This window comes from Salvelinus alpinus, chromosome 37 (assembly GCF_045679555.1).
Source record: "Salvelinus alpinus chromosome 37, SLU_Salpinus.1, whole genome shotgun sequence".
In the NCBI taxonomy this organism is placed as follows: Eukaryota; Metazoa; Chordata; class Actinopteri; order Salmoniformes; family Salmonidae; genus Salvelinus; species Salvelinus alpinus.
Window position 1 is genome coordinate 18,237,619 of NC_092122.1, and position 27,996 is coordinate 18,265,614.

The window sequence follows — 27,996 nt, forward strand, 5'->3', positions numbered from 1 at the left end:
CATTTTCTAATTCAATTGGTAAATGCTTAGTAATTGTCACGCCCTGATCTGTTTCACCTGTCTTTGTGGTTGTCTCCACCTCCCTCCATGTGTCGCCCATCTTCCCCATTATCCCCTGTGTACTTATACCTGTGTTTTCTGTTTGTCTGTTGCCAGTTGGTCTTATTTGTCAAGCTTACCACTGGTCGTCCGCTCCTGTCTCCGCTCCTGTCGTCAGCTCCTGTCTTTTCCCAGCTTCTCTTTCTCTCGTCCTCCTGGTTTTTGACCCTTGTCTGTCCTGACCCTGCCTGCCGTCCTGTACCTTTGCCTCTACTCTGGATTGTTGACCTCTGTCTGCCTTGACCTGTCGTTTGCCTGCCCTGGTGGTTACAATAAACATTGTTACTTCACACAGTCTGCACTTGGGTTTTTACCTTGATTCCTGATAGTAATGACAAATAACACTGTCATAAATGGCATTAATGTAAAGAAAGAAAGGTTGTGTTTTATGTCACACGATCTGTGAAAACTCCAAGCATTTAACTAGTTAAATATGGACTAGGGGGTAAAACATGTTTTAATTGAACTCATGTATTATTTTGAATGTAGACTACCTATTCTGCGTGTGTTAATGTGTTTAAAATTGATTTGGCTGAGAGGGTAGGCTACCGGCAGGGGTGTAGGCCTAGTGGAGGGGAAACGCAAGTAAATGCTGTTTACCCACCTAAAAAACAAACATTGAAAGCATAGGGAGAGTTACTTTTTTCACCACTACCGGCAATCAGAGTTAACCCACCTATTTTTTGGAACACTATATCACTGGCTACCGGTAGGCATATTTGAAGTCCAGGATCCAGTTGTAGAGGAATGTGTTCAGCCCCAGTGTCCTGAGCTTGGTGATGAGCTCGCAGGGTACTATGGTGTTGAACGCTGAGTTGTAGTCAATGAACATAATTCTTACATAGGTATTCCTTTTGTCCAGGTGGGTGAGGGCAGTGTGGAGTGCAATAAAGAGTCCGTCATCTGTGGATCTGTTGGGGCTATGTGCGAATTGGAGTGTGTCCAGGGTGTCTGGGGTGATGGTGTTGATGTGAGCCATGACCAGCCTTTCAAAGCATTTCATGGCTATAGATGTGAGTACTACGGGGTGATAGCAATTTAGGCAGGTTACTTTGGCGTTCTTGGGTACGGGGACTATAGTGGTCTGTGGTAGTCTGCTTGAAACAAGTTGGTATTACAGACCGGGTCAAGGATAGGTGATTTCTTATTTTTTGTTCTTTTTACTGGATTGTTGGGTTTAGAGCTTGCAAGAAAAGCATTTCACTGTACTTGAAAAATTAAAATGTCAGTGAAGACACTTGCAAGCTGGTCAGAGCATGCTCTGAGTACGCATCCTGGTATTCCGTCTGGCCCTGTGGCTTTGTGAATGTTAACCTGTTTAAAGGTCTTACTCACATTGGCTCTGGAGAGCGAGATCACACAGTCTTCCGGAACAGCTGGTGCTCTCATGCATGGTTCAGTGTTGCTTGCGAGCATTGAAGACATTTAGCTCTTCTGGTAGGATCGCGTCGCTGGGCATCTCACAGCTGGGTCTCCCTTTTGTAATCCGTGATAGTTTGCAAGCCCTGCCACATCTGTCGAGCGTCCGAGCCGGTGTAGTATGATTCGATTTCAGCCCTGTATGGACACTGCCTGTTTGATGGCTATATATGTTGTGCTCATTCCAGGCAACATGTTTGTCATGCAAAAGATCACCGTTCTGATCAAAATAACATAACATTTAAAATAGACAGGAAGGCACATTATTCAGTGTGTGTTCCAAATACTGCCACTCGCAATTGCATCACATGCAGTTGACTTACTTTAAATAATCATGATGCAGAGATTGTTTTATGGTATTTTTTGCACAGATCTGTGCTCTTTTGCTTGACAATAATGTTACACTCCATTTGCAGTGATGTTTTTTTGTTTGATTGGCCCAGTACAGGTGGGTATTAAGCATGAATATACTGTATATATTTTACACAGCCATGCTATATATATACAGTATATATATTATACCATAGAGTCAAAGATAAGGTTTGATTGATCCCTACTCTAATAGGAGCTACGGTACATGCACACATGCATTTAAACCTATACTGTTTGTACAGGCTAATGAATATTGAGTGCTGGTATCAGGTTAATGTTGCTCAAATTGTCAGTAAGGATACAACTGAACGCATTCAACCAATATGTGTCTTCTGCATTTAACCCAACCCCTCTGAATCAGGGAGGTGAAGGAGTCATTTAACCCAACCCCTCTGAATCAGGGAGGTGAAGGAGTCATTTAACCCAACCCCTCTGAATCAGGGAGGTGAAGGAGTCATTTAACCCAACCCCTCTGAATCAGGGAGGTGAAGGAGTCATTTAACCCAACCCCTCTGAATCAGGGAGGTGAAGGAGTCATTTAACCCAACCCCTCTGAATCAGGGAGGTGCAGGGGGGCTGCCTCCCGGGGGGGAGTTATTGTTGCTGGTTACTGCTTTGCTCAAGGGCAGAAAGGCATATCTCACTCACATACATTCACACATACACGCACATTCTCACTCACATATACTGTAGTCTCACTCACACATACGGTAGTCTCACTCACACATACGGTAGTCTCACTCACATATACTGTAGTCTCACTCACACTTAGTGTAGTCTCACTCACACATACGGTAGTCTCACTCACATATACTGTAGTCTCACTCACACCTAGTGTAGTCTCACTCACACATACGGTAGTCTCACTCACACCTAGTGTAGCCTCACTCACACCTAGTGTAGTCTCACTCACACATACTGTAGTTTCACTCACATATACTGTAGTCTCACTCACACATACTGTAGTTTCACTCTGACACATGGGCACATGGATAGAGACATTCACACTGTCATGCATGCACCTTCTCCTGCCTGTCTCTCCCTCATACACACACATATGCACATGATGTGAGCCATAACACACACATGCATGTACCTGCCAACCCGTGTGTGCATTATGTATACACACACATGCACACACACTCACTCTCTTTCTCTCTCACACACACACACACTCTCTCTCACACACACACACACACACACACACACACACACACACACACACACACACACACACACACACACACACACACACACACACACACACACACACACACACACACACACACACACACACACACACACACACACACACACACACAATGTGTGTGTGTGCAGAGGGGGTCGACAGAGAGAGCGATGGAGAGAAGCCAATACCCACCACATGGGGGCGACAGAGAGGGGCAGGAGACCCATGACGCTGTGGTGTGACTAACAGATGTGTGTGTGCCACTGCCAGAGGCTCCAACACTGATACATTCCTGTCATGGATCTACATGCTTCACCTTCCTTATAACATCCACCAATCACCTTACTGGTTGGGGCTCCAGCCCAGTCAAATAGCTCTCTGGTAATCCTTATGTTATGGACAGTTATTTAATTGAAGACCTTGGTTGATTATACAGCAAGTCATAAAAATCATAAATCTCTCTAGAAATGACAGTTTTTAGATGGACAGTGCAATTTGTGTTCTGGTAGAATAGGCTTATTTGGCACCTACCTTTTCTTCTGTTAAAGAAGAACATTCTGTAGAGCATTTAGTATTACTGTATATTACACACTAAATAACAGGCCCCATTGTGACAAGAGGTGCACCAGAATACTGTACCATTCCCTCATCTGATATATTCCAGGTGAGATGAATTGGGTTAAGGTTAGAATAAGGGTTAGGGGAAGGGTTAAACTAAAATGCAACGTTTGGGAGTAACTGATTATGTAGTCAGTTACATGCCATTTGATTACAAACAAACTGTAATCAGTTAAGTTACCAGCAAAAATATTCTAATCAGTAATAGGATTCCAGATACTTTGAAAGTCAGAGACTACTAGGATGACACACCAAATGCATTTGATGGATCCTTTTTGTCTTCTTCTAATGCTTCTTAAGGGGAAAGTAATCCAAAAGAAACTGAAAGTAGTCAAATTATTTGACTGAGTTTGGGTAAACCAAAAGTTACATTCCTGTTCACAATTTTGGACCGGTAATTAGTAACTAACGGATTACATTTAGAAAGTAACATACCCAATCCTGCTAAAATGCTACAGTTGTCCCCAATGTGACTTGAACATGCAACCTTTTGCTAGACAGTCGCGGTTTAAGTCCACCCTTCCTCCCCGACCAACCTCCATACTTTCTGTCTGAAGTAACTAGACCATTAGTACATATCATTTGTCTTAGAGGTGCTCAGAAATAGACGTGTTGGCTGACAATGTCACTAAAATGATGCACGCACATCGATGTGGTCGGAAGTCGTGCTTTGTTATGATTCTGAGCGATCAGAAAGCTAGCAAAAATGACAAGCTGCCATGTGGGGAATCATAGGTGGCTCGTTTCACCTAGTTTAATCTTGTTCTTGATACCACGTCTTGTTTTGAGGCGTTTTGACTGATTTCATGTCAATGCTAATATGGCTAAAATTCACTAGCTAGCTAACCAACAACTGTAACAATGTATTTAAGAGACAACAAGTGCTCATTGTGCAAATTTACTTGTTTTCAATAAACATTTGGAGACTAAATATAGTTGACATGTCAACAATCAAATTTTGCCCTATAGTTGCGCACACGTTGGTTTTGTTGCTAAACAACCAACTCGCCTATATGTATAGTATGTTTCGTATGGCTCTGAGGCCAGGCTGAGCGCACCTGATTTTAATCTAGGTTTGAAAATAAATTGACCAGTTGGGAGTTCTCACAGAGAGGTTTGGGAAACACTGCTGTATAAATATCTCCCTGTCAATATGCAATATGTATATTGTCTGGTATCTCAGTGTGTGTAAGTGACCCAAAACTGTAAGGAATCATGGAGGCTTACAGACATATCTTACACCGTGATGATATCAATACTATTCCAGTAAATATACTATATCGGGTTTCCTACGTTTTTTTTTTAAAGAGTCAATTGGAGCAAACTTGTTTTAAAGTGTCTATCTTTGTTGTTAACACAACCTTCCAATAGTTCATAGGTCCAGGGCATGCTGCCTGTTGCGGGAGTAGGATTCATGAAAAAGACTGAAGATATCCCCTATAGAGCAGACATGTTTTTACCACAGTTATCTGGGTGTCACTGGCCTCGTATCAAATCTGTCAGCTATTAAACAATATACAGTACTTACGATGTATCTTGATACCCAAGACTATTCAACCACGACCATAGGCAATTTACATTTTACTTGATTGGTTGTCGCATTTAAATATTTAATATAAAATCCATAAATGTAGCTCATATTCGCTGAAGCGATGTGAGTTTTAACACTACTGTTGCCTTCAGCTTGTTGTTGATATAATATTATTCTGGTATATCTACATTACATCACTCTTACTGTTTACCTTGGATCCTGTTTGTTTCAGATGTCCAGTCCCCTCCCTGAACTTCTCTGAAAACCCCACAACAGAGAGCCAGCGCAACAATAGTTCTGGCAACTACAGAAAACATAGCCCCTTATAAATACACCATTCAAGTCAGGCTTGATAGCCCATTAATCCCCTAAAGCCTTGATATTTCACCTTATGGATATAGTTGTAGTTTTGCACAAAATCACTTATGCTTACTTGTTATGAGGGCCTTTCAACTTTTAAGAGTGGTCTAAGAGTCTCTCCAGTACTCTGTGTTTGGTGTGTGACCGTAGAATATTACAGTGTGAATACTTTCTCACCTGCTTTCTCCGGTGTCTCACCTGTTCCTCCTCACGACCTTGTTCACCTGGAAACTCCGTCCATCACTATGAAGTCTATACTCGTTTGACTGTTCCATAGATATTACAGCTCCATCTAGTGACAGGGCAAGTAGAGCCCTCCACACACCGAACATAGAGTTGGTTAGAGGGCGCACTTTCCACAAAACCTATGCTATCACAGAAGCAATAATGTCAAAGATAGGAGGTGGGCCCTCTTTCCAACTCTATGACAACGACACACACAACGTGGACATACCAAGGGTTATGACCTCTGATGGCGACACCCCCAGAAAAATGCTGCTTTTTAATTGGTATTTTTATTTGGTTCAGGACGCCTTAGGCGGAGCCCCTGCTCAGAAAAAAGAGAGGAACATCTTTATTGTTGATATATTAAGTCTGAACTACTGTAAGTGCTTGTGCTTTTAATAAGCAATTAGAGTTTTTTTTATACAGCATTTATATACAGCGTCTATACATACAAACATTCACACTAACATGGGCACTGAAGGCATGACAGTCCGCCTGCAGCCTCCAATTCTCTTCAGACTTAAAAAAAAGAACAAAAGAAAGGCAAAGTAAAAAAGAAGAGAAAGAAAACAGGCATTAGCATGGCATCCCAGAAACCACCACCGTGCTTCAAGTCAAAAGAAGAAAAGCATGCGTATAGATCTTTGGGCATGGCTTCTGTTTCGGAACGTATATATTGTTTATTCTACATCTTTAAGAGCTATTTTCATCTTGGTTGTATGAGCTGATGTTACATGACAGATGGGGGAATGGAATGTGAAGAAGAAGAAATAAATGCTTTATGGAAAATCTTAAATCTTTAAACTGTTGGAACATTTAGTAAAAACAACAAAATTGAAATCAACAGTGAAGCAAGCAGGAGACATGGCAATCGACTACAATGTGAAAGAAAGAAAATCGGAATTCTTTCAAATAGTACGACATATTGTAAAGGTACACTTTGAACGCTAGCTACTACACAGGTAATATACTCTAGTGCATTCTAGTATCCTAGCTGGTGTTAATGGTATTAAGACACGAGTTAACCCTTTGCTGCCCGCTCCGCAGGTCAGCTTACCTACTGTAATTGTCACAGATTTATGCACGTAAAGGCTTGTTGCACACAAAAGGTCTACACCGGTCAAATTCAGATTTTTCGGCCAATCTCAACCAGCTGACATGTGTGAGGTATTAAAGGGTTAATCGTGTACATATTTTCAAAGTGGTCATATATATTTTTTGTTGTTGTTGAAAATATTTTGTTGTCTTTCATAATGTTTCTTTCACACACAAAATAACATTTCAGTCATGCAATCTGAGGGCACACACTTCAAAACCAATGCACAGTCTTCTGTTAAAGGACAATTCCGCCACTTTTCAACCTCATATTCATTATCTCCAGCACCATATCAGTGTCTACATGTGTGAAAACGACACGTTGTTTTGTCTATGCTCTGTGGTTAAAAAGAGAAGAAGAAAGGTCCTAATAAAAGGCTTCTCTGTGACATCACAGGGTAGGCTTAAAAGTTAAAAACAAACAGTGCTTTTCAAAACCCGCAACGAGTTTCTAGCCAGAGGGATGATGGTATTTTCTTGATGATGTCATCTTTTTAACTTCATATTTGTTTTCTCCAAAACATAGAAATGTGACGTTTTCACATATGTAGACGATGGTATTGTAATGGATATAATGAAAATGAGGTTGAAAAGTGGGTGACATCCCCTTTAAGTTGAGCTTTTTGACAGGTAACTACCATTAGGTAGTGTTACAGTATTTAATGAGTTGACGGATTATTGTGTATGGAAGACCTGTTACAGGATAATGCCAGTGATTACTGTTGTAGAATATGAAATGTACAAATGGCACATGGTCTATTATAAATCAACTGTTTGCATACAGAGCTGGTTTGAGTTATTACTAAGCCATCTATGGAAGGTTTGGTACTGAGTTTTGTAACTGTTCTGTCTTTGCTCATGAGAACATTAAGTACTGTAACTGTTAAAACTGTATTGGATGTTCGCTATGGTTTTAAAATGGGGATAAAGTTGCCGATCAGTGTTGTGGGGTGGATGGGGGGCTGCGGTTCACACACACACACACACACACACACACACACACACACACACACACACACACACACACACACACACACACACACACACACACACACACACACACACACACACACACACACACACACACACACACACACACACACACACACACACACACACACACACACACTCTCTCTCTCTCTGGGGTGGACTACTTTTTCTCTACTTCTTCCTGTAGTTGCCCAGCTGGATGGCGGAGCGGTCGAACACACAGCGGAAGGTGATGGGCTGCACCTCCCAGTAAGGGACGGGGTTGGAGAACAGGCTGATGCCAGAGTACATGGCCTTCTTGGTATTGTAGCCTGGTGGGCAGAAGTCCTGGGTGCCCACCACCCCTATCTTGTTGCTGTGGAGGTAGATCACCTGGGAACATATCAACCACAATGAGTGGTTAGAGGGAGGGATGTCTGGAAATGAACATTGCGTATATAGAAAGGTCCTTTCTGTGTTAATCAACTTATTTATATTTTATTTCATCATCATCATCATGAGATTGATCTGTAATGGTTACACCCTCCTGACAAAACCCTGTGTGAGGTGGAACATTCATGGACATGAAGCCTTTACCCATTCTCCCAGGTGTGACGGGACACCTGTGTGTCCGGTGGAACCCACCTGGATGTACTTGTGGTCAGGCAGGCCTGCAGGCACGGTGGTGAGGGCATTGTTGTCCAGGTGAAGCTCTCTGAGGTGAGGAACCATGGCCAGAGAACCGTTCTCCACCTGGCTGATCTCATTGTAGCTTAGACCCAGCCTAGGAGACAAACCAGCCAATGGGGAGAGACACAGAATGTGTCAGAGCCAATGGGACAGAGACACGATGTGTAAAAGAGCCAATGAGACAGAGGTACAGAAGAAGAGCGATATAAGAGGGCATGAAGCCCTGAGCTGTCGCTACAAGTCCCAACATACAGAATGTATAAAAAGAAATGAGAGAAAGAGGAAAGAAAACATCCAATGGGAAAGACACAAACTCGTTTTCTGCCAATGAAAACCATGGGCAGAATGTAGACTAGCAAATGAGAAAGAGGTTCTACTTTTGCCAAGGGACCAACTTCGTTGACAAAATGAAATACTCGCTAGCGAACTTGTTGCCGATCCAGAAAATGTAAAATAATATTTTTAGTGAATCCTGCAGCTCTTCCAAAATAAACTGCATGAGAGTATATTTCTGTTGATTAGTCTCCCTACTTTGGCATGAGTCTTTTCCTACCCTCGAAGCAGTGATCTTATAAACCCAGCTGTTGATTTTCAGAAACATTGCTTTCATATGCATTTTGTTAAAACTCTCAAACACATAATGCCTTGATAAATCAACGCCCCCAATGTCTCAATGAGAGTCAGAGAGAGAGAGACAGAGAGAGAGTGACAGAATGAGAGAGCTCTGACAGGCACAGCCACAGGGAGTGAGAGAGAACCAGGAGTTGGGTTCTCTGAGTGAGTCTGTCTGGTTGGAGAGACAGAGAGAGACAGAGAGACACACAGAGAGACACAGAGAGAGACACACAGAGAGACACAGAGAGAGACAGAGAGAGACAGAGAGACACACAGAGAGACACCGAGAGAGACAGAGAGAGACAGAGGCACACAGAGAGACACAGAGAGAGACACAGAGAGAGAGCGAGAGAGCGAGACAGTACTAGCAGCAGAGTACCAGTGAATGGGACGATGTGGTACAAAAAACACTAGTGGCATTAATGCCAAGAAGTACCGCATCAATTCAAATACTCCTTATATAACTGAATTGGTGACTAACCCAGGATTGTTGCTGAGGTTTGAAATACATACTAGGGTGTGTGTGTGTGTGCGGGGCACTGTTGTCTAGAGATGGACCCAATATCCCACTACAGGACTACTTATGAAGTGTTGACCCACTCATCAAATACAGTGAAGAAGAATACTGTAAGCATGCTTTGTCCTCGTCAAGAGCATTTATGAAACGTTTTTGAAAAAAACGTTTTTGAAACATTGAGTAGAAGTGTTGAAACATCTTTACTTAGCCAGGTTCTTGAGGCCCTTCAGGTTGTCCGCCTGCACCTTGGTGATCTTGTTGCTGTCCAGGTGGAGCTCGGAGAGGGAGGAGGGCAGACCTGGCAACCCACAGGAGAGAGACAATGACGAGAGGACAAACAACCGGGGAAACCACAGCAGTTGTGGTGAGGGGAAGGTAAGTGGTTAATGTCTACGTACAGTATGCCAGTAGGACTCTGAATCCATACTAATTCTAATGCATCTGAAATGGCACCCTAATCCCTAGTGCACTACTTTTGACTAGGTAATAGTGCACTATAGGGAATAGGATGCCAACTCAGACGCAGCCTCTAACATCCAGAGGCCTCTCCTTCATCCCTTCTATTCGTATTAAAGCATTAGATTAGAGGATCTCTCTCTGAGTACTATTCGATCTGAACTGGTGGCCAGATTCCCACAATAGGCCAGATAACATTCATGTTACACGCCTTTGAATGAATATGCTGTTTTAGTTTTCCTCTCTTGGTTCCACACTGTAACCATTGTTCAGTGGAGCCTATCAATCCAAATGTGCATTCCTGCAGTGCAAGATGATTGATGATTTTGGCTGTGGTCGATTGAGTAAGAGATCCTCACTGTTAACTTGAATTCCTTTGTTTTAGCTGGAGCTATTGAGCTGTGAACTATTCAAACCAGGCCTGGTTGAAAATATAGATTCAGGCCCTGCACTGTAAAACAAAAAGATGTTGATTCAACGTACAATTGAAAGGCATTAAGTTGCAATTGTGAGTAGGCTCAACAAAATGTTCACACACCAACTATTGTTGTGAGTTTGCTCAACAAACATTTTCACAATCCCATTGCAGCTGGTTGCCTTTTGTTGTTGTAGTGTGGTCAAAATCCCTACAGCCATCCTTTATTGAAATGACATGTTATTTTCCATATTCTTTAGTTGGATCCTCATAGTGAAATGATCTGACATGACTGGATAGGTGAAAGTGATGGCGGTCCCGTGTGGCTCAGTTGGTAGAGCATGGCGCTTGCAACGCCAGGGTTGTGGGTTCATTCCCCACGGGGGGACCAGGATGAATATGTATGAACTTTCCAATTTGTAAGTCGCTCTGGATAAGAGCGTCTGCTAAATGACTTAAATGTAAATGTTAAATGTAATGGCTCTCTGCTCATACCTAGCCTTGTGTTAGATTTCCTATGATCCTTCAAGGGACTGGAAGGAAGGATGATTTGTGATGGGGTGACCAGAGAGGGCAGTACCTTTGGGGATCTCTGTCAGGTTGGTGTCTGCAATGCGGATGTATGAGACCTTCTTCAGGGCCCCGAACGCCCCAGCCTCAACCCCTGCACTCTTCAGGGGGTTGGAGCCGAGCTCTGGAAAGAGAAGGGAGAGAGAGACAGACAGAGAGACAGAGAGAATTAAGGGAGATAGAGTATTAAGAGACAGAGGGAGCAGAAATAAAGAGAGAGAGCAAGAGAGAGATAGACAGAGAAGAAGATAAATAGAGAGGTAGACAATCAGGGGAGGAGACAGAAAAGAAAACAGAGAGAAAAAAGGTCCATTAACCACATCCCAGTCCTGGTGTGTTACGGGAATCTCAACCTACTCATGTATAAACATGGTTTGCGGCCGGCGTGGGATATTGTCCATAAGCCCTGTCTGCCTCGTCCTTTAGCCTCGCTGGATTGGCCGATTTGTCACACTGGGGATATAATCTGAGGATCAGTGTGTTTTAGGGCCTACCGCTCCAGTCCTTCAGCTATGCTATAATGAGATACTTTACATTCTGAGAGGGAATGTAACACACACCAGAATAGAGACATTATAAATAAATGTATAAATGTGCACACACACACACACACACACACACACACACACACACACACACACACACACACACACACACACACACACACACACACACACACACACACACACACACACACACACTATCACTCTGTCTGCTGCTGGCACCCTCAAATTCCACTCTCCACTCTGTAAGCAATGAACCAACCCTTCCTCTCTGTAGGCGATTGCTAGCACTCTCTAAACACTGACACGTTGTAATTCATGGTTACACAACACTTTGCATCATCAGTCTCTGACTGTAATGTTTTAGTGTACTTTTTAGCTGAAAACTTGTTAACTTGCTCCTGTCCTATTGCTACTACACAGTCAATTAAGGAAAGATGTTCAAGTAACTGTGTGTACTGTATATGTGTGTTAAGGATTAGACTAGTTCTATCGTATGGAATTTGAGTACCGAACAAGGGATGGGTTGAGTTCATTATGCACCCAACAGAAGAAAACAGACTTGTCATTAAGGCAATCCAGGCAGACTAAAGCAAGGGCACAACATATCTGAAAGATTTCTAATAGTATTTGAAGCCAGGTCTGGTCCATACCCATGACGATGACCTGGGCCATGCCCTCGAAGGAGGCCTTCTTGATCTTAGTGATCTTGTTCTCGTGGATGCGAAGCTCCTGCAGGCTCTTGGGCATGTTGGCGGGCATTTCCTTGAGGTGGTTCTTGGAGAGGTAGAGGCGCTGCAGCTTGCCCAGGGGAATGAAGGCCTTGGGGTGGATTGTGGTGATCTGGTTGTTCACCAGGATCAGGGTCTGGGGAGATTGGAGAGAGTACAATCCCTGTTATATTTAAGCTAATGCTAATGTGTATGTTTTGCTAATGATAATTTATATGTTTATGCTAATTATAATTAGTATGTTGGTGGTAATGCTAATTACTATGTAGATATTTATGCTAATGTACAATTGGGCAACTGCTTTATCTATTTGAGATTGCTTTTGAGATAGCTTTTTCTATTTGAGATAGCTAGCTACATTATTGCAATATATCACTATTATCATGAGCAATGATGTGTTACTCTGAAATGTGTTCTGTCACTGGCTACTTTAATGTGGCTACAACTTCCCGTGGGTGTATGTGATCATTGTTTATGTGTGTAAAATGAAGTAATTGAAGGCAGACTTTTCATTATATCATAGTGAGGTTGCAAAAATTGCTTCACAAACAGACGACTATTTTAGACTATTTTGTACTAGTTGACGAGCATCTTAAACGCTTGACATCAACAAAATACGATGTTTTAGACCTATTGCAGATTGTTTGATTACATTTCACAAGTATGGACTGACTCATTTGAACGTATCCAAGGTAACTGAAATGTGAGATTGTTTTTTAACGTCTGTACAGTAATCCCAACACACCCTTGGACCTAGTCTTAAAGAGCACAGGCGCCAGGGTTGTTGTGATTGGAGGCAATTTCTGAGAAATTTCACAAGAGAAATTGCTGTGTCTGTAGTGGACCGTTCCATACTCAAGGCTGCAGACGGGGGTGGAAGAATGGAGAATGCAGAGAATGCAGCAAATTCCCCCCGGAGAGAACAACTAATGTACGGGGGTAGAAACAGTGTGGGCCATTTGACAGAGGTAGGCTATTTATTACAGGTCAGAAAGCTATACACGTGTAGAGAGGTCACACGATGGCCCAGAGGAGAATAGTTTCCATGGCACCTGGGGAACATTGGTACCTGGATTCCTGTGGTTAAAACAAATGAGTGAACGTGGTTTACAGTGCTGTTTCCTTTGGTAGACTATTTTTAGGATCTTTGATCCGAGTTAAACATGTTAGTTAAACATGTTAGTAGTTTGGAATATGATCAGGAAATCAGCTCTCCAAAAAAAGTACACACACACACACACACACACACACACACACACACACACACACACACACACACACACACACACACACACACACACACACACACACACACACACACACACACACACACACACACACACACACACACACACACACACACACACACACACACACACACACACACCTAAGATCCCTCTTGTCTCAAGAAAGTCCAGAGATAAATCAGATTTCCATTGCTTCGCTCTAGCTGATACTTTTGCATGTATAATACGCCTGTTAGGATGTCATCCAACAAAACACGGCTTCAAGTTCAGCTTCAGTGTTTTCCCTTTAGCTCTCTCCTACCCAAGACATTCAGGTTTCTACACTCACTCTGATGTATACTTTGAAGGGATGTCAATATTGCACTCCCTAGAAGAATTGATACAACATGGCGAATTGTGAATCAATGTTTTTTGGAAAATGCAAAAAATAAGGGGCCAATCAGTATTTGGTGAAAGCTGCAACAGAATGGACATCTTGACTATTTAGTGGACATATTGAGGGTTTAGTGGACATATTAAGTGTTTAGTGGACATATTGAGTGTTTAGTGGACATATTGAGTATTTAGTGGACATCTTGAGTATTTAGTGGATATACAGCATTAAGTGTTTAGTGAACATATTGAGTGTTTAGTGGACATATTAAGTGTTTAGTGGACATATTGAGTGTTTAGTGGATATATTAAGTGTTTAGTGGACATATTAAGTGTTTAGTGGACATATTGAGTGTTTAGTGGACATATTCAGTATTTAGTGGACATATTGAGTATTTAGTGGATATACAGCATTAAGTGTTTAGTGAACATATTGAGTGTTTAGTGGACATATTAAGTGTTTAGTGGACATATTGAGTGTTTAGTGGACATATTGAGTGTTTAGTGGACATACAGTATTAAGTGTTTAGTGGACATATTGAGTATTTAGTGGATATACAGTATTAAGTGTTTAGTGAACATATTAAGTGTTTAGTGGACATATTAAGTGTTTAGTGGACATATTAAGTGTTTAGTGGACATATTGAGTATTTAGTGGATATACAGTATTAAGTGTTTAGTGAACATATTAAGTGTTTAGTGGACATATTAAGTGTTTAGTGGACATATTAAGTGTTTAGTGGACATATTGAGTGTTTAGTGGACATATTGAGTGGTTAGTGGACAAATTGAGTGTTTAGTGGACATATTGAGTCTTTAGTGGATATACAGCATTAAGTGTTTTTTTTATTTTTTATTTATTTTATTTTACCGTTATTTTACCAGGTAAGTTGACTGAGAACACGTTCTCATTTGCAGCAACGACCTGGGGAATAGTTACAGGGGAGAGGAGGGGGATGAATGAGCCAATTGTAAACTGGGGATTATTAGGTGACCGTGATGGTTGAGGGCCAGATTGGGAATTTAGTGAACATATTGAGTGTTTAGTGGACATATTAAGTGTTTAGTGGACATATTGAGTGTTTAGTGGACATATTGAGTATTTAGTGGATATACAGTATTAAGTGTTTAGTGGACATACAGTATTAAGTGTTTAGTGGACATATTGAGTGTTTAGTGGACATACAGTATTAAGTGTTTAGTGGACTGTCACGTTTCTGACCTGTTTTCTCTTGTTTTGTATTTATTTAGTATGGTCAGGGCGTGAGTTGGGTGGGTTGTCTATGTGTTGTTTTCTATGTTGGGGTTTTGTGTGTTCGGCCTGGTATGATTCTCAATCAGAGGCAGCTGTCAATCGTTGTCCCTGATTGAGAATCATACTTAGGCAGCCGGGGTTTCACGTGTGTGTTTGGGGGTGTTTGTATTTCGTGTCAGTGTTCGTGCCACACGGGACTGTCTTTCGGTTTGATTCTCTTTTGTTATTTTGTTTCGTGTAGTGTTCAGTTTATTGTTAATAAATCATGGACACTTTCCACTCTGCGTTTTGGTCCGATCCCTACACCTCCTCTTCTGACGAAGAGGAGGAAATCTGCCGTAACACATATTGAGTGTTTAGTGGACATATTGAGTGTTAATCTCTTACTTGGAGTCCCTTCAGAGTCTTGAAGTCATTCTCCTTGATCTCAGTGATCTTGTTGTTCTGCAGGTCCAGCAGGGTGCTGTCTGCAGGGATCTCATCTGGAACACTCTTCAGCCCTGCAGAAGAAGAGGAAGGAGAATAGAGATACTCACAGACCGAGACAAAACAGGAAGGAGAGGAGAGATACTTCTAGGCCAGCCCGTTGAAGCTAGTTTCATAGCTCCATGTGATTTTAATTAATTAATTTACCAATTTTTTTATTTAATTGTATTTTACATTCAATTTTAGAGTTAATGATGTTGAATGAAATTAGGTTTGGCCCAACCCTGCCATAAGCATTTGTGTGCATGATGACGCATGACAAGGAGTGTGTGTGTATGTGAGAGTGTGCACGCTTGGCTGTGTGTATGGTATGTTTGTCCAGGTGACAGGAGACTTCCTGAGCTGTGCTGCAGCTGTGCCTGCTAGCTGATGGGAAATGAAGTTTGCAGTAGAGCGTGGTCGAGGGATTATGGCGCATTCACGTGCTAGTCGGAACAAGGAAAGTAGTACATTTCAGACTTGCTAACTGGTTGTAGTTATACACGTGCTAGTCGGAACAAGGAAAGTAGGACATTTCAGACTTGCTAACTGGTTGTAGTTATACACGTGCTAGTCGGAACAAGGAAAGTAGGACATGTCAGACTTGCTAACTGGTTGTAGTTATACACGTGCCGTGTTCAACCAGTTAGCAAGTCGGAAATGTCCAAATGTTTAGCATGTCAGCAGTGAATAACCCCAAAGAACCAAAGTATGATGTGTTTCATGGTAATAATCCAGACATGAGTGATACCAGATACACCATGAGTTAGCATTGAAACAATCTATGGCACACAGTGTGGAAATGGGACTCAAAATTAATTTCCGTCAATTTCCAGTGTCCACATACCTGGACACTGACCTCATTGCATGCAGTTTGGGTTGGAGAGTACATTGCATTATTTGGCACTGAGACAGTAAATGTCACCTGTCTATATGACTGGTAAACCAGAACCATATGTTCTGAGGGAGAACACTGAGGGAATTATGAGATGGGGTGAGATATACACTATGTAGATGTATTGGGTACATTTTGTATTTTTGTGTAATATGATTCTGTTCTATTCTGTTCTATTCTAACTTTTCTATTATATTCTGTTCTGTTATATTCTATTCTATTCCATTCTATTCTATTCTATTCTATTGTGTCCTATTCTATTCTACTCTATTATTTTCTATTCTATTGTGTTCTATTCCATTCCATTCTATTGTATTATATTCTGTTGTGTTCTATTCCATTCCATTATATTCTATTATTGCATATTCTACTCTGCATGCAATGAGGCATATTCTATTCTATTCTATGGGTATTGTTTTAAATAGAGGGCGAACACAGAGAGCTACCACAAGTCATCTAAACAACACTGAGGGTCAAGGTTCACATGGCTGGTTTCCATTCTAGAGGAAGGCGGTTGTCTCTAGAATAAACTGTTTAGTCATTCAGGGCTTAAATGCTGTGTCTTTTAAACTCCACATATGCAGACACACTTTGGCTTAAAAGCTTTGAGCACGCCCCACTTACACAAACCTTCTCTTCAGCTCAGTTGGCTTTTCTATCAGTTTCTCCTACCCTGCCCAAGCCCCACAATCCTCCACACAGCTGTCTGTGGTAGGCTCTCAATGTGTGGCATATCACCATTGTGCTCCCTCTCTCCATCTCCCACTCCCACTTAATATCTTACATTCTCTCACTCCTCATGTCCTCTCATATCCCTTCAGCCTACCATCACGTCTCTTGCTCATCTACTCGCTCCCCTTTTCCATCTATTGCCTTCTCTCTCTCCTCTCTCTCTCTCCAATCTGAGTTGGAAACATGTGCCATGCGGAAATGTGTTGAAACTCAGAGATAAAACAGATCCAATCTTAGCTGAACAGTAGAGCACAAGAACATGTTTGTCCAATCTTTTTGAACAGGGCAAATCTTGGCTCGAGGTTTAACTTATCTATAAGTCAATGTGTAGGGGAATCCATAATGAATACCCTGTTAGTTAAAACTCCATTGGTCTGAAAGCAGGAAACCAAATAGAGATAGCAGGAAGGAATGCTGTACTGATTTGCATAAGGGTCATTCCACAAAAATAGGGCATTTTAAAAGCCTGTTATATTAAATGAAAATTCAATAAATCAGATTTTTTATATGGATAAAGACTTGCTGAAGTGCAAACATTCTGCATTTTGACATGTCCCTCTGTGCACATAACATGTCAACCCTGTTACCCATAGATAGACATGCTAGAAATGTTACAACAATTGATTTTGTTTTATGATTGTCACTCCTTGTTGCACACGACACACTTCCATTCCCCCTGTCACAAGGAGATTTATGGCTGATTTAAGATGAAATCACACTTTTTAAAAAAAGTTACACTTCTCAAAAGGCACTGAATTGGTGGAACGACCCATATAGTCCTTAACCACTAAGCATTGATCCTGATCTCCTCAGTGTTTGGACGTTAGCCACTGCTGGAGGTACATGCAGGCAGGCACACACACGTACACATGCACACGAACACACAGAGGAATTCATATTAAAAGCAGCCTCCTGTGTGTCCTCCCATTTCTAGGTGATAATAAACATTCCTGAGACGTATTAAAACAAAGCAGAGCAGGAGGGAGGAGATACCAATCTCCTTGAAGAGGGAGATCTGTCAGTCATGTTTTTATTAAACACTATAAGACCGCTAATGAACTCCTATACTGGCACATTAGCAACAACTGTATAATACTACCTGCTGATTGGTTGGTAATATGCTAACCCAACAACGCCACATCCAATGTGGTGCTAGTAATGATCAAAACTGACATACATGTCTAGGTTAGCTTATTTCATGTGTACAGGCAAAGTACGATAAGGATTTGACACAATTGTGAGAAAAATGTGAATAAGGAAACGTTTGAAGCTTGCAAACCATGCAAACCATGCAAACCATGCCAATCAAGATCTTGATTCCGGTCCATTTAGTAGTAAGGTGCAGTAGCCTAACTGCAATGAATGCATTTCCATTCTCTAACTAATCTGTATTCTAGAGAGGCTGAGCGATGCCACGAGACCAGTAATGCATAAGGGAGCTCGTCACAGTTTGGTTGAACCTGTGCAGGCAGACTCATCCCATTAGACGTCCCACTGAGCCCCAGGCATTGGCTTTTTCATCAGTAGTTTCCTCAAAGATATCCAGGAGAGAGGAGGGGAGAGGAGAGAGGGTGGAGGTACAGCTTCACAAGCATAAAGAACTGATCTGGCGAGGCACCCATGGTGCATCTGGAGCATCCATTGTTTAGATCACAGACGGCCCTAAAAAAACATGCTTCGAAGTGCAAGTCTGTGTGTGAACCTAGAGGGCTGTGTCCACGGCACGCCACGACACGACAGAGCCGATCCTCTGCTAAACCACTTTGAAAAAACCTGCCACCGTCAGCACTTTGACTGGTCCTCTATCTGCTTGGCAATGTCTATTGGGCCAGCAAGGCCTTCTCTCTCTCTCTCTCTCTCTCTCTCTCTCTCTCTCTCTCTCTCACTCTCTCTCACTCTCTCTCTCTCTCTCTCTCTCACGCTCTCTCTCTCTCTCACGCTCTCTCTCTCTCTCTCTCTCGCGCTCTCTCTCTCGCGCTCTCTCTCTCGCGCTCTCTCTCTTGCTCTCTCTCTCTCTCTCTAATTGATGTTTTGTTTAGGTGGATCCTTTGAATGAGTTCTCAGTGCACTTCTAATGACTAATTGCAAAGGGCTTTACACTGTTTGTTGACAGCTGTATATGAAAGGCTTTGAGGGCTGAGGTGCACAATGCAAAGTGTGTGAGTGAAGGCCTTACATGGGTTCAGTCAGTGTCTAGGTATCTAGACCACACAGTGTTGTAGTTGACCCTGCTGTAGGGTAAAGTCTCCGGGAAGAAGTTGTCGGGGATCTAAGGACCATTCGATATAGTTGGTTAAATAGCTAATAGCTTTTTGCAGTTACTTTTTTGTCTCATCACATACACTGCTGCTACTGTTTATTATCTGTCAATTACATCGTACCCCTGCACATCCACTTGGTACTGGTACCTCGTGTATGTAGCCAAGTTATCCTTACTCATTGTGCATTTATTATTAATTTTATTCATACATTTGATTATTTTTCTATTATTTCTTTATTTTCTATCCCTCTGCATTGTTGGGAAGAGCCAGTAAGTAAGCATTTCACTGTTAGTCTACACCTGTTGTTTACCAAGCATGTGATTAATAACATTTGATTTGATTTGATATGCTCGTGGTTATTTTACTAGTGTATACTGCAGAGTAAAACATGTACTTGACATCGATAAGATTTATTGTTCTGGATATTGATTGATGGCTTAGGGAACTTGAATGGGCAGTATAGTGTGGTACATTACAGTGTGGTTTACCACTCAAGTTGAGTTAGTCTCATTGACGTACTGGGCAATGCCCACCAAGATGCTTTTGCACATTGGCACGTTTGTTGAACTCTCTCACCATTCGTGCCGTTCCGCTGATGCCCCCCCCAAATCACGTCAGAGCCATCTTTTTGTCTGCTTGTTACAGTAGCAAAGGCAACAGGGCCAGATACTGTTCATATGCACTCAAGCGGACCTAACCTATCAATTATTTGTCTATGAGGTGACAATTAGCGTACGTTACGTTAACTTGTGTCAATGACGTCTGACGGGGTCCATATTTGGATAGTACAGGAAGAGGGCTGTAACTAGCTGTAGTGCTAGCTGTGAGCGATGTCTTTAATGTTGCGGATGCGTAATGTGAGATGTTATTTAGTTAACAGTTCTGAGATCAGTGGTTATAAATGTGTAAAAGGAGGTGTGTCTTCTACTGTGTGCGTGTGTGCGTGTGTGTGCGTGTGTGTGTGTGTGTGTGTGTGTGTGTGTGTGTGTGTGTGTGTGTGTGTGTGTGTGTGTGTGTGCGTGCGTCTTCATTCTATGTGTGTGTGTGTGTGTGTGTGTGTGTGTATGTGTGTCTTCATTCTATGTGTGTGTGTGTGTGTGTGTCTTCATACTATGTGTGTGTGTGTGTCCTCATACTATGTGTGTGTGTGTATATGTGTGCGTCTGACTGCCTGTGTTCAATAATCGAAAGGTGGAAAGGTAGGAGCAGTCAAAAGACACCCTCTCCCTTTCATTCCTCCTCCTCCTCCTCCTCCTCCTCCTCCTCCTCCTCCTCCTCCTCCTCTCATTCTCTGTAAGGCCTGAGGGCTGTGTTTTGTCAGAGCATGTCTGATCTTTCTCTCTGAGAGGAGGGGTGGGGGTTGACACTTCCTTTCGTTGCAGCAGCCTTGTCAACCCCCCTCCCTCCCTCTCATCCCTCTCTCCTTCCCTCCCTCACCACTTTCTCAAAAAATCTGGACATACTTCTGACAAGTCTCAGGCAGGAAGCAGATTAGAGTAGAGACACCATGTAACATATCTGTCTCATTACTCATCTCTCTCTCTCTCTCTCTCTCTCTCTCTCTCTCTCTCTCTCTCTCTCTCTCTCTCTCTCTCTCTCTCTCTCTCTCTCTCTCTCTCTCTCTCTCTCTCTCTCTCTCTCTCTCTCTCTCTCTCTCTCTCTCTCTCTCTCTTTTCCACTAGCAGCGTGAGGTGAACCACATGGCGTTCTGTCAGTCAGAGCTGACGTGGTTGGTACGGTAAACAGTTTGGAGAGAGTGTGTCTACGTGTAGGAGATGGGGACAGGGATGAGAGGTCAGTTACTGAGAGTCAGGTGGCAGGAACATCTGGTTGAGATGTTTAGACTCAGGGTTTTTGTCCTCTGGAAGAATTGGAAAAGAAAGACTGAATAGCAGACAACAGACTTCTGCTATGAGCCACCTGTGTGTAATGGATGTATTTATAGTGCCTCTGGTCACACTCACTGTCCCAACCTTTAATAACAAAGGGAAAAACATTACAGACTACAAAGGGAAGCACAACTGAAAGCTGCCCAGTGACACGAGCCTACTGGACGAGCTAAACTACTTCTATGCTCGCTTCGAGGCAAATAACACTGAAACAGGCATGAGAGCACCAGCTGTACCGGAAGACTGTGTGATCATGCTCTCTGCAGCTGATGTGAGTAAGACCTTTAGACAGGTCAACATTCACAAGGCCGCAGGGCCAGACGGATTACCAGGACGTGTACTGCGAGCATGCGCTGACCAACTAGCAATTGTCTTCACTAACATTTTCAACCCCTCCCTGTCCGAGTCTGTAACACCAACATGTTTTAAGCAGACCACAATAGTGCCTGTGCCCAAGAACACTAAAGTAACCTGCCTAAATGATTACCGTAGCACTCACGTCTGTAGCCATGAAGTGCTTTGAAAGGCTGGTCAGGGCTCACATCAACACTATCATCCCAGAAACCCTAGACCCACTCGAATTTGCGTACCGCCTCAACAGATCCACAGATGATGCAGTCTCTATTGCGCTCCACACTGCCCTTTCCAACCGGGACAAAAGGAACACCTGTGTGAGAATGCTATTCATTGACTACAGCTCAGCGTTCAACACCATAGTGCCCTCAAAGCTCATCAATAAGCTAAGGACCCTGGGACTAAACACCTCCCTCTGCAACTGGATCCTGGACTTCCTGACGGGCCACCCCCAGGTGGTAAGGGTAGGTAACAACACATCCGCCACGCTGATCTTCAACACAGGGTCCCCTCAGGGGTGCGTGCTCAGCCCCCTCCTGTACTCCCTGTTCACTCATGACTGCACGGCCAGGCACGACTCCAACACTATCATTAAATTTGCCAATGATACAACAGTATCACCTTATCACCGACAACAACGAGACAGCCTATAGGGAGGAGGTCAGAGACCTGGCCGTGTGGTGCCAGGACAACAACCTCTTCCTCAACGTGATCAAGACAAAGGAGATGATTGTGGACTACAGGAAAAAGAGTACCGAGCACACACCCATTCTCATTGATGGGGCTGCAGTGGAGCAGGTTGAGAGGTTCCTTGGTGTCCACATCACCAACAAACTAACATGGTCCAAGCACACCATGACAGTCGTGAAGCGGGCACGACAAAACCTATTCCCCTCAGGAGACTGAAAAGATTTGGCATGGGTCCTCAGACCCTCAAAAGGTTCTACAGCTGCACCATCGAGAGCATCCTGACTGGTTGCATCACTGCCTGGTATGGCAACTGCTCGGCCTCCAACCGCAAGGCACTACAGAGGGTAGTGCGAACGGCCCAGTACATCACTGGGGCCAAGCTTCCTGCCATCCAGGACCTCTATACCAGGCGGTGTCAGAGGAAGGCCCTACAAATTGTCAAAGACTGCAGCCACCCTAGTCATAGACTGTTCGCTCTGCTACCACACGGCAAGTGGCACTGGAGTACCAAGTCTAGGTCCAAGAGGCTTCTAAACAGCTTCTACCCCCAAGCCATAAGACTCCTGAACATCTAGTCAAATGGCTACCCAGACTATTCACATTGCCCCCCCCCCCACCCTCCCGTCTCCATACCACTGCCACTCTCTGTTGTCATCTATGCATAGTCACTTGAATTAACTCTACCTACATGTACATTCTACCTCAACTAACCGGTGCCCCCGCACATTGACTCTGTACCGGCACCCCCCTGTGTATATTGTTATTTTTTACTGCTCCTCTTTAATTGCTTGTTACTTTTATCTCTTTTTCTTATCCATATTTCTTTCAACTGCACTGTCGGTTAGGGGCTCGTAAGTAAGCATTTCACTGTAAGGTCTACACCTGTTGTATTTGGCACATGTGACTCATACAATTTGATTTGATTTGATTTGAATCTTCCATTAAAAGTAAGAAAATCTATTAAAAAAATCTATTAAGTGAATTAGTTTGTTCAAACTCGGGAGCATTTCCATAGCAATGTCCCGGATAAAATGTCTGGTCAGATCGTCTCAGTGCTCTGCAGATGATGTTTTCATTTAAGAAAGTCGGCTTGGCTGATACATAAGTAAGTGAGAGGAACCAGAGGTTGAGATAGTACGCTCTGTTCTTGTTGAGATACTGGCACTGTAACATGACCTCTTGACAAGTGGCAGACTAGAGAAATAGGAGCTGAATGCCAACATAGTCCTTTATTGTAGCAATTTCAATAAAAGACAAATGAATGTGATACCAAGCATATGACTGCCCTCGCCTCTCGCCCTCATGCCTTCAGCACATCCAATCATTAATTGCAACGTTTATGCAATTTCCAGCCATGCAATCCTTTTTTTGGGGGGTGTACTGTAACTTTCTCTCCTTGTGAGGGGAAGGTCTGTTCAGTCATTATGTGTCTGATTGTCCCTGAGTTGAGCGTGAGTTTTCCATGACGTTGTCCATTCACAGCAGCACAGTGTAGCTACATCTGTCAGCAATACTAGTAATGACTCAGTTCAGTCAGGGCATTGGGAAAAAGAAGGGCTTCTGTCATCCACAGCACCTGTTGACACATAGGGACCCAGTAAATCAAACTCTCCTAGATAGGGTAGTTCAAGGCAACTGGGAACATTATATCCCTGTCGGATGAAGGTCTTTGACGACTGTAACATCAACCTGTTTTTAATCTAAACCTTAATGAAACCTAGCATTTTTTTATGAAGAGTCTTGTATTCATAAAACCTAATTTCCTAACTCAGAAAGAAAGGAAGCTGTTTTGATCGTACACCACCAGGGTTGGGGAGTAACGGATTAATCCCTTACACGTTGCATGTAAGGGATTACAAAAAACGTTAACTGTAATCCGTTATGTTACCAGAAAAAATATTGTAATCAGATTACAGATACTTTTGAAAAACTAGATGATTACTTTGAGGATTACTTTTTATTTCAGAAAGGATGTTTGAAAAAGTAAATATTTAACACTTCTCTCTTTTCTCAATGTCATTTAAATCAGCATTGAAAAAAGGAGCAAGTTTAAATTTGTTCCACCTGAGTGAGTCTGACCACAAGTCAGAGACCACTATGATGACACACCAAATGTGTTTGATGGATCGAGGGAAAAGAGCAGGAATAGGCTTTTGTAGGCTACAGTCCAAGCTATGTCTTCCAATGGTGCGACTGCTGTTGGCATCCAAAGATTATACAACTTGAATAAACGTTTGAAGGTAAGGATGACAGCAGTGGTGTAGTCTACGGCGATACGGATATCACTTATTATTGATATCTACATAGCGCATTGATGTGAATCACACTGGTGCTCTCTCATTTAGCTATTTGCACCTCACGGATTGTGGTTGTTGTGGATGGCTGTTCACAAATCTAAATGTGTATTTGAACCCAATAATGTTTGAATTCAAGACGTTTAAGCTGTCTATCAATCATTGTTTTTGAAACCAGTGGACAGCCAGTGAAAAATGTGTCCTTGCAACAGCTGCATAGTGCGAATCCACCCTTATGGAATAAATGTGGGGCTTTTATTGCTCAATCTAATTCATGCTGAAAAAAATTAATAAATCCATAGGCCTAATGGACACATGCTCAAACTTGCACACTTTTGATATACTTAAAGGGGCAGTCTGTTGCTCCATCCATTTTTGGACTTGTAAATTATATATACAGTATGTCCATTGATTCTTGAAGAATATAACTTAGAAATGCCTCATGAGCTTAGTTCAACTGTCGTACCCCATCAGAACTCAAAATATAAGCGTGTTTTACTCCAATGTTTGTAAACATTATAAATGTAAACAAACACTGTATAGCCTCATAACATGATTACGTTTTTTGTTGTTGTTGTATTAATCTGAGAATGGTTATATCACTCCAGGCCCATCCCTCAGCTTTTAACCAAAACAGAGGCGGGGCAGCCGTTTTGTTATTGTTTCATCTGTGGATTTGCCCTTTAAACAGCTGCATATTATTAAGATATCAAAGTGTCATCAACAAAAAGGTAAATAATAGGCCTATAACAAAAAATGCAGCATATGGCATTCATTTTTCACATATAAATAGCACTTTTCAGTAGTGCTCAAAACATGCCATTCCATGAGCGCAGCATACATTTTTTAAACTCGAATCAACGAGCCAAATTAGACCTCCATGACAACAAAATCATAAACAACAGAGTAGGGCTCGCTAATAAGTCCTTAGTTTTAGGGTCATGCTCAGGTAAAACAATTTGGCTAATCTATACTTCCAAGTCCTATTCTTAACGATCAAGGGGTATAACATTTATTGGAATGACTGGAATTCTGATAGACTTTGGTTTTTAATGTAAAGATATAATTTAATCATATTATTATATGTAGTAGAAAGCGATGGGTTACAAGAAGCCTACATAATCAACCCATAAAGTAAAATTGTATATCCATATATGGCCTGTTATGTAAACTTTAACACTGATTTATCCTGCAATAGATGTCGTTCAATTGGTAACATACATTTTTGTCTTCTTCTAATGCCTCTTAAGGGGAAAGTAATCTAAAAGTAACAGAATGTAATCAGATTACGTTACTGAGTTTGGGTAATTCAAAAGTTACATTACTGATTACAATTTTGGACAGGTAATTAGTAACTGTAACGTATTACATTTAGAAAGTAACCTACCCAACCCTGACCACCACAATGCCTGTAGAGTAATTGCCAAACGTATTTTTTAAATAAATGTATTGTAACTACGTCTGGTGAATGTCTAGACTACTAGCCTCTGCACTACTTCCTGCACATACACATTTGATAACTGTAGCACGCACCGCCAGCTGGACGCCTGCAGAAATAAGGCCTTGTGCTAACTTTTCCTTTTTCATCCAGTTTTCTAACTGTAAAAGGGGGTGACTTTGGATGGAAAGGAAACCAATCGAGCCTCCTCCGCTCCCCTCCGCTCCCCTCCCCTCCACTCCCCTCTCAGGCCTGTTTGTGTGCCAGCAGGTCTGGGGAACAGATGCAGTCTCCAGGCCAGAGGGGCCGGTCCCGGAGATGAGGATCCAACTCTGGGGCTCCTGGGAGACGTTCAACGCTAACAGTACTCAGTGAGGTAATGGAACCAGCCCTTTCCTGATCATTAGTCTCTCCATCTGTCTGTCAGAGTTGTTCTGTCTGTCTGTCTGGCTGCGTGGGTCAGTCTGTGTCTCTTCCTCCACTGGAACTCACGGTTTCCTTGATTTCCCTCCTTTCTCTGTCCCTCTCCCTTCTTCTCTTTCACAGTATCTTTCTGTCTGTTTCTTTCTTTCTTCTCTCTCTCCTCTCTGTGTATACATCCCAGTCCATCTGTATCTCTCACTCTGTCTTTGTCTGTCTCCAGTATTCCTTCCCTGCTCCTCCCTTTTAAAACAAGAGTAAAGCCCAAAAACGAACCAAACTCATAGAGAAGAGAAGAATTGCAAAGTTATACAAGCTATATAAGCTACAGCCAAACAACTGGGTCAGTGACTTCCCTTGGCTGAGCAGTAGTCCTAGAGATGAGTCAGGCCAAAGCATAAGGGCGAATGAAGCAAATAAACAGGATAATCTCGCAAACAATTAAGAGGATCAAGTAAATCATTTTAATTGTGTGGAAACAGAGCGCCAGGCTAATTCTTGGCAGAGTTCGTTTGCCTCCGGTGGGGATGGAGAAAGGAGCGATCTGACGGAGAGAAAAACAATCTTTAGAACATTGGGCTTGTTAAACCGGGGTGAGTTCGAGACTTTCCCAAGCCCCGCTAACCTTTTATATCCCTGCGTCTGCGAAAACAATTAGGAACATTAGAAAAAGGCCAAAGCCCCAGCAAAACTATGTCATCGTCGCGGAGGAGCGTGAAATTCGCAGCATCTGAGAGCGTTTAAAGTGGTCAGACTGGGGCGATATTCTTTTAGGCCAATTAACGAGCTGTTGATGGGTAGATCAAACACCAGACACTCTTTGAACATTTCTCTGAGGTCCCCAGATGGAGGGAACACCTCTTTGGGAACCAGGAAGATGTATCTTGTAAACTAAGGGACTGCCTCAGTTAAACGAGAGAGGGAGAGAAGAGCTGATGCAACAGGTTGTCTGTATTACACTGACAAATTGACCTCAGCTCATGAAAACACATTGAATGACAGAAGTACATACTGTTATGATATTAAATAGAATTTACTGGGAGAGTGTCTCACCTAAGTCGGAGCACTGCACCACACGCAGGTGGCACTGGCAACGGAAGGGGCACTTGGGTCCTTCGGGCACGGTGAGGATGTCCACCCTGGGGTCGATGGGCACCTCTGGCGAGCCAGAGCCCGCCTCATCCTCCATCATGAAGTCCAGGAAGCCCGACTGGCGGAAGGGCAGTGACCAGCACGCTGTGACCAGGAGCAGGGAGAGACAGGCTGACCTCATGGTGCCTTTGTCCGGGAGCCTACGGGGGAGGGAAAAG

The 27,996-nt window shown here is 42.7% G+C and overlaps 1 protein-coding gene across 1 annotated transcript in view; it reads right to left on the reverse strand.

The window, feature by feature from the left end:
- Nucleotides 1–6,193: 6,193 nt before the first annotated feature.
- The window catches only part of LOC139566037 (decorin-like), a 31,866-nt gene continuing 10,063 nt past the window's right edge, over nt 6,194–27,996 (reverse strand). The window contains exons 2-8 of the mRNA XM_071386874.1: nt 27,740–27,978; nt 15,636–15,748; nt 12,297–12,510; nt 11,151–11,264; nt 9,904–9,997; nt 8,523–8,661; nt 6,194–8,270 (exon numbers count right to left, since the gene is read on the reverse strand). Coding sequence (XP_071242975.1) covers nt 8,070–8,270; nt 8,523–8,661; nt 9,904–9,997; nt 11,151–11,264; nt 12,297–12,510; nt 15,636–15,748; nt 27,740–27,959 — 1,095 coding nt within the window. The 5' untranslated portion in view covers nt 27,960–27,978 and the 3' untranslated portion in view covers nt 6,194–8,069. The remainder of the gene's footprint in view (nt 8,271–8,522; nt 8,662–9,903; nt 9,998–11,150; nt 11,265–12,296; nt 12,511–15,635; nt 15,749–27,739; nt 27,979–27,996) is intronic.